The 7,876-nt window shown below is 39.7% G+C and overlaps 1 protein-coding gene across 1 annotated transcript; it reads left to right on the forward strand.

Annotated features, from left to right (window-relative positions):
- Positions 1-2,124: 2,124 nt before the first annotated feature.
- On the forward strand, positions 2,125-7,486 carry LOC104219335 (putative SWI/SNF-related matrix-associated actin-dependent regulator of chromatin subfamily A member 3-like 1). Its single transcript, XM_009770001.2, has 4 exons — positions 2,125-2,591; positions 2,970-4,195; positions 5,483-5,774; positions 6,542-7,486. Exons 1-4 carry the CDS (start codon positions 2,252-2,254, stop codon positions 7,339-7,341), a joined length of 2,658 nt encoding a protein of 885 aa, XP_009768303.1. The 5' UTR covers positions 2,125-2,251; the 3' UTR covers positions 7,342-7,486.
- Positions 7,487-7,876: the final 390 nt, after the last annotated feature.

Consider the following 7,876-nt stretch of genomic DNA (forward strand, 5'->3'; position numbering starts at 1 on the left):
CAACTATAGGGGTATCAAGTTACCAAGTCATACCTTTAAAGTTTGGGAGAGAGTTGTGGAAGTGAGATGAGGAGGTCGGTGTTGATATCCGATAACCAGTTCGGACTCATGCCTGGTCGTTCTACTATGGAAGCTATCCATCGTATAAAGAGGTTGGTTGAATTGTACAAGGATAGGAAGAAGGATTTGCACATGGTGTTTATTGACCTAGAAAAAGCACATGACAAGGTCGCTAAGGAAGTTCTTTGGAGATGCCTGAAGGTGAAAAGTGTTCTAGTTGCTTATATTAGGGTGATTAAGGACATGTATGATGGAGCTAAGACTCGGGTTAGAACAGTGGGGGGGCGTCTCGGAGCATTTTCCAGTTTTTACAAGTTTACATCAAGGATCAACGCACAACCCATTCTTATTTGCACTGGTGATGGGCGCACTGACACACCATATTCAAGAGGATGTGCCATGGTGTATGTTATTCGCCGATGATATTGTCCTGATCGATGAGACGCGAGGCAGTGTTAATGAGAAGTTGGAGGTTTGGAGACAGACCCTTGAGTCTAAAGGTTTCAAGTTGAGTAGGACTAAGATAGAATACGTTGAGTGCAAGTTCAGCGGCGTTTCGGGAGAAGTGGACATGGACGTGAGGCTTGACTCTCAAGTCATTCACAAGAAAAGGAGCTTTAAGTACCCGGGGTCGGTTATCTAGGAGGATGGGGGGATTGATAAGGATGTTACGTACTGTATAAGGATGGGTGGATAAAATAGAGGCTATCGTCTAGTGTCTTGTGTGACAGGAAGATGCCCCCGAAACTTAAAAGTAAGTTCTATAGAGTGGTGGTTAGGCCGGCCATGATGTATGATGCAGAGTGTTAGCCAGTCAAGAATTCTCATATCCAGAAGATGAAAGTTGCAGAGATGGCAATATTAAGATGGATGTGCGGGCACACTAGAATGGATAAGATTAGAAATGAAGATATCCGGGTGAAGGTGGGCGTGGCTCCTATAGAAGACAAGATGCGGGAAGCTAGGCTTAGATGGTTCGGGCACGTACGGGGGAGAAGCATGGATGCCCCGGTTAGGAGGTGTGAACGACTGTCCTTGACGGGTGTGAGAAAAGGTAGAGGGCGGCCTAAGAAATATTGGGGAAGAGGAGATCAGGTAGGACCTAGTTCGGCTTCAGATTTCCAAGGACATGGCCCTTGATAAGAAGTTGTGGAGGGCGAGCAATAAGGTTGTAGGTTATGGGGTAGGAGGCTAGTCTGTGTTTTGCCTTAGGCTGCTAGTGGCTTCAATTGTGTCCATATTACTTTATTAGGGTTGCAGGTTAGGTCGTAGGAGGCTAGTCCGATAGTGTAGTGTCTTAGGATGCTAGTGGCTCTTGTTGTATCCATATTACTCTATTGTATCTGTAGTACTGTGTCATTGTTTCTACTTATTACTTTTCTCTCTATTTTCTGTTATTATGTTGTTGATGTTATGTTTCTTGCTCCCTTTGCTATTACTGCTCCACTGTCTCTTTTCATCTTCTTGAGCCGAGGGTCTATTGGAAACAACCTATCTACTCTTCCGGGGTAAGGCTAAGGTCTGCGTACACACTACTCTCCCATACCCTACTTGTGTGATTCCACTGGGTTGTTGTTGTTGTTGTTTGATTAAACCCTTTTCCACAAATTCTTATTGTTCTTTTATGGATCTCCAAATCATTATGTTTTCAAATTTCAACTCTCTAAATTCCAAGCTCCTTCAAATAAAATATTATTTTCATAGGTGGTTTTAGTAAATTTCTGACTGTTAACATATTTATCATCTTTACTAAACTTCTAAAAGCTCTATTAATTTATTGTTAGCTTAAAACTAAGATTTCTTGCAGAGAAAATAAAGAAGATATTGAGGATTTTTCCATTTTCCCTGTTAAAGATTTTTCTATACTTAAGATTTGAACCCAAAATTTTTGATTGAGAAAAGAGCAGTCACATCTACTGCACCACATCATTCGTGTTGATTTTTTTAAGTTTAACCACGGTTTAGGGGTTAGTATAGTTAAACAAATATTGGTATGGACAGGTGTACTAATCACTCTCAAAAGGGCCACTTGGGGTAACAACCATCCTAACACGCTTTAAAAACTCCTCCCTTTCTCCCATAAACGGTCTTCAATTCTCCTCTTTTGAAAAGTCCGAAAGTCCACCAAAAACATTCACTTTTAAAGTTCCCAATAGGAAAGAAGTAAACCCAATTAATTGAATCGAAGAAAATGGTGGAAGGGCAAGACCCAGTAGAGGTATTCATGAGACTAGAACGGTGGCCTCTATCACCGCTTGAAGTGGAGGCGGAGGAGGAGGAGAACAACAGCCAGTCATCAGGGGAGATGTACATGGTGGGTTTTGTGATCGCCAACGTTGTGGGTCTTCAGTACTATAGTGGTAGAATCAGCGGCCGAGAAATCGTTGGCCTTCAACGTGAACCTCTCAATCAGTATGACCCAAACGCGATTAAAGTTCTCAACACTCGTTCCGTTCAAGTTGGACACATCGAACGCTCCGCCGCCAGGGTTTTATCACCGCTTTTGGACGCCCACGTCATCACCATTGACGGTAATTCTTTTTCTTTTGTTCTTCTCTCATATGTCATTCAATGGTTAAAAGAATCTGAAATTGTTTCAAACCTGCGGTAATTTCCCTTCATTTTACTTTTCGAATTTTAGCTTCAGTAGTTGGATAACTTTTTGAATTCGTACTCATGGGTTGCTTGCATCACCTTATGATCTTGGATGTAGGAATCGAAATTTAGTCGAGTGTAAATTTAGATTCTGTTTCTTTCTCTTTCCACTATTACCTAAGTTTTTCTATTGGAGAAGCCGGTTTATTCTTTAGTTATAGACTTGCAGTCTGTGACTCTTCAAATGTTATGGGAATGATGCTTGATTGTTACCGGTCTGTTTGTAAATAAGTTTGTTTATCATTTCTGCATAGGAATCGTTCCAAAGGTGGCTCGTCCAGGAAACAGATACAAACTCCCCTGTCAAGTTCACATCTTTGCGAGATTGGAGGCATTTGGAATTGTAAAATCAGCAATTACAAATGGTGGGTTGTATTTGATTGGCGAGAGCGATCCGTCGTTTACGCTTTCAGAGGCGGAGGTAGTTAAGGAAAAAAGAAGTACACCAGAAGGGAGGGACATCGATGAGATATTCAAGCTTTTGGATGAAAAAATCAGTAAAAAGGAAGAACTGAAAGCATTAGAGCCACCCAAAAATATAATAAAGTCGGAGCTTCTTCTGCACCAGAAGGAAGGATTGCAGTGGTTGGTTCAGAGAGAGAACTCTGAAGAATTGCCTCCATTTTGGGAAGAGAAAGAGGGTAGTTATGTGAATGTTTTGACAAACTACTCTACCGATAAAAGACCTGAACCAATAAGAGGTGGAATATTTGCAGATGACATGGGGTTGGGGAAGACACTTACTCTCCTTTCTTTAATTGCTTTGGATAAACGTGGTGGTTTTATTTCATCTTCAACCAAAAGTGGTCATCAAAATGCCGAGAGAGATGATGGATTAGATGAAGAGGAAGACAAAAATACTGCTTCTATTAGTAAGAGGAATAAGAGGGGAAGAGTTAGTAGAAAGACTGACAATTCACGAAAGAAGCAAAAGACTGAACGAGTAAACACACTACAAGTGAAGGAAAAATCAGCTTGCAGTCCTGACAGGCGTTCTGGCAATTCAAGTTCGGGGACGACATTGGTTGTTTGTCCACCAGCTGTACTGTCAGCGTGGATCTCACAGATTGAGGAGCACACTAAACCAGGTTCGCTGAAGTCATATATTTATTATGGAGAGCGGACAGGAGATGCCAATGAGCTGGCAAAGTATGACATAGTTTTAACTACTTATAGTATTCTGGCTAGTGAAGACACATGGATAGATTCTCCCATAAAAAAGATAGAATGGTGGCGAGTTATCTTGGACGAGGCACATGTCATTAAGAATGTGAATGCTCAACAAAGTCGAGCAGTTAACAACTTGAAAGCTAAACGAAAGTGGGTGGTAACAGGAACACCGATACAAAATAACTCATTCGATTTGTATTCTTTGATGGCATTTTTGAGATTTGAGCCTCTGTCTATTAAAGCCTATTGGAACAGTTTGATACAACGTCCACTTGCCCAGGGAGATGAGAAGGGGGTGTCAAGACTGCAGGTAAGCTCTTCTTATTTGCTCTTTTTTTTTTTGTTTTTCTTCTTAAATAAGTTTGTGTTGGATTGAAAGCCTCAGTATTTTCTCTTTTCGCGCTATTGTCTCTGTAATTGTACCTTTCCATATTTATCATGCTTTTCATCCCTTCCCATCATGACCGTACTTAGAAAATTATGCTATTTCCACAACGTTTTTGTAGATGAACTTTGAAATGTAAGGAGAAGAGCTTTATGTTTAGATGCTCTCGGTCCTTTTTGTACCATACTGTATTAAATTTTGCTCCCTTCCTCTCTACTCCTAAAACAGGAGAGGAAGTTTGCGAGCACCGGACAAATGGTTGAGCAGTTGGTTATGTGGGGAGGGGTAGAAGGGCTTTTTCCGGAAGGAGGGGTGGGAAGCTGGGTGGCTTAGTCTTAGGCTTTGCAAAATCTACCAAGTATTATACTGTTATGAGGTTGGAGGCTGAAATAGTTTGTGCGACAAAGAATAAGGGGAAGGTAAGGGCTGATCCAGTTTCAGGCAGTAAAAGTCAGCACTAAAGCTGGTTCTGACAACCTTTTCTTAGTATCTGATGTGTTCCTCGATGGTTAGAGCGCCATTTCTGTGGTAAAGTTTTATAGTGTACCTAGGCTCTGTTGCTAGTTAGTTTCAATGTTCTAGTTCCTTTTGAGAGTGTACGTCTAACTGTTTAAATTTAGGATATGGCTTACTCTATCTTCAAGAAAGTTTGGTTAGTGCTGCTGGTTTATATTTATATCGGTAAAAGGTTATTTAGTTTTAAGGTACACTTCTATTGAATATCTGATGCATGAGTCTTCACTGATCAACAATACTCTGAATCAATGCAAGTGTGTTGTGTTTGGCTTCTTTGGCATACATTGTATTCTTGAGGCGTTTAGTGCTCGCAATATTTTCGCTATAGTTTATAAAGTTTTGTTAGAGAAAGACTTCTCTGACAAATACAAATGCAAGCTTTAGAACACTATTTCACCATTTGCATTGTTGAAGCACAACTCTGGAATCTGAGATTTAGCTGATCACACCTGGAAATTCCTCTGAGCTTATTATCACTCTGATTTACATATATCTCTGAGAAAGAATATGGTTCGTGAAAAGAAGTAACAATATATTTGTTTATTATTTCAATTTCGTTAGTGTGAAGGATTAGTTGCTAAATCAAGGCAAGTGGCTGTTATCCATTCTCTTACCCTTTTCATAGTTAATTAGTTGTACACTCTTTATGTGCCCTACTAGTTTGCTTTAAGATTCTGATCGTCATTGTCATTTCAGGTCCTAATGTCAACCATGTCTTTGAGAAGGACCAAAGAAAAGGCTCTAATTGGTTTGCCATCAAAATCTATTGAGACTTTCTTTGTGGAACTTTCTGGAGAAGAAAGGGAAATTTATGATCAGATGGAATCAGAAGCTAAGAGGATTGTCAAGCAATACATTTCTTCTGATAGCTCAATGAAAAATTATTGGACTGTGCTGAGTGTAATTGTACGACTTCGACAAATCTGTATTGATTTAGCCTTGTGTCCTTCAGATCTGAGATCGTTACTGCCATCAAATAAAATTGGAGGTTAGACTTGATATCTCTCACACTTATTTGTTCTTACTTTGTGTACAAAGTAAATAGACAGGCGAAAATCATCTTTACTGCCATCAAATAACATTCGACAGTTTCTCGAATTTATTTGTTCTTACTTTGAATAGATAAGATATCCAGATGTGGTTGTTACCTGTTAAATTACTTTCAAACCTAAGCTACTTTGTATAGTGGATTCATTTTGAATTACTTTAGTTTCTTTTCCAGTGAATATCATCATAGGAGATAAGTTTGGGTTTTGCCGACCTACAACCTCCCCACAAAAATGTGAAAATAATCTGATTAGCTGGAAATTACCTGTGCCATTGCAGTCTTTCCTTAAATAAGTGAGAAACACGTGCTATAACATGTCAACTTCCTGTTTCTGAGTAGTGTATACCTTTGTTTCGAGGGATAATATAGACAGTTCTTTTGTCATTATTGAGTTAGAAGCTGATTTCTGTCATATGTTGTTACGGTTCAAGTTGTTGGCAATGCTTCCTTGGGGTTTGCAGTTGCATGTTTTATAAAGAACAAAGCTCCTACTCTATAATTGGTTCTGTTTCTTTTGCAGTGGTTGACAAAATATTGCATGTTTGTATTTTGTGTTGCCTTTTCTTTAGGTTTGATAAGTGGGAATTTAATCATTTCCGAAAGAAGATGTTTAATTAGCCAAGTAAAAGGCCTTTTGTGCTATCCTGCTTTTCTCATGTTGTTCAGCTAGTCAGTGAGTAATGCATTTAAGTATTGAATTGAAACAGATGTGCACAGCAACCCACAGTTGTTGGACAAAATGCTCTCAGCATTGCAAGATGACGAGGGAATTGATTGTCCAATCTGCATTTTTCCACCAACCGATAGTGTCATTACTTGTTGTGGGCATATATTTTGCAAGTCTTGCATTTTGAAGACCATAAAACGTGCCAAGCCTTGCTGCCCACTTTGCCGTCATCCGCTGTCAGAGTCCGACCTATTTTTCTGCCCACCTGAAGCATCTAATGCAGCAAATAGTGGAAGTTCTTCCACTGCATCATCCAAAGTGAAAGCACTCCTAAAACTTCTCTGTGCATCAAGAGATGAAAGCTCTAACAGAAAATCAATTGTCTTCTCTCAGTTCAGGAAGATGTTGCTCCTACTTGAAGAGCCGCTTAAAGCAGCTGGTTTTAAGATATTGCGCTTAGACGGGTCAATGAATGCGAAAAAGAGAGGCCAAGTGATTAAGGAGTTTGAAATCCCAGCTCCGGAGGGGCCTACCATCTTGCTTGCAAGTCTAAAAGCTTCAGGTGCTGGAATAAATCTTACAGCTGCGTCTAGAGTCTATCTACTGGAACCTTGGTGGAATCCAGCAGTTGAGGAGCAAGCTATGGACAGAGTCCATAGAATTGGTCAAAAGGAAGATGTGAAGATTGTGAGGATGATTGCAAGAAGCACCATTGAAGAGAGGATACTGGAACTGCAAGAAAAGAAGAAACTGCTGGCAAGGAAGGCTTTCGGGAAGAAGGGCTCGAAAGATCAAAGGGACATTAGCTTAGATGACCTTCGCACCTTGATGCACTTGTGAGTCATTCGTATTTCTTACCTCTCACCTTTATCGATCTGTAGATGGATGGATGTATATGTTTTGTAAATGCTTAACTACTATCTTCTGATCTTATTTTGTCACAAATGCATGCCTATTCAGTTAATGCAATTTTCTTTGCTTTGAATTATTTTGCTATAATTTTCTGTAATCCATTGGATGAAATTGGAAATAGTGCTTTGAACTTGCTCTTGTGGCTTTTGTAAACCATCCTGGTATAATAGGACTGGAGCAAACAGTTCCTCCTTGCCAATAACATATGTATCTAAGAAAAAAAGGTTGGGGCAAATTGGGCCTGCATATCTATCTGAGAATTTTTACCTAGCTATACTAATTATAAACTTATTTACCCCTAGTAGAGAGGTTATCATTTAATTACATTCTCATATACAATTTATCAATTATTTGCCCCTACTTGTATAGAAGATTGAGCCTCTTTTGTAGAGAATCATGTTCTGATGTAAATTCTCTACTCTTTGGTATACTTCTTGTATACGGGTGTTCTCTCCCTTTTGAT

Source organism: Nicotiana sylvestris, chromosome 6 (assembly GCF_000393655.2).
Source record: "Nicotiana sylvestris chromosome 6, ASM39365v2, whole genome shotgun sequence".
In the NCBI taxonomy this organism is placed as follows: Eukaryota; Viridiplantae; Streptophyta; class Magnoliopsida; order Solanales; family Solanaceae; genus Nicotiana; species Nicotiana sylvestris.

Bases quoted from the DNA above. Each gene is read 5' to 3' on its own strand.
- LOC104219335 (XM_009770001.2), top strand. From the start codon at position 2,252: ATGGTGGAAGGGCAAGACCCAGTAGAGGTATTCATGAGACTAGAACGG. The intron at 4,196-5,482 runs GTAAGCTCTTCT...TTGTCATTTCAG, and splicing joins AGGGGGTGTCAAGACTGCAG to GTCCTAATGTCAACCATGTC. The intron at 5,775-6,541 runs GTTAGACTTGAT...GAATTGAAACAG, and splicing joins GCCATCAAATAAAATTGGAG to ATGTGCACAGCAACCCACAG.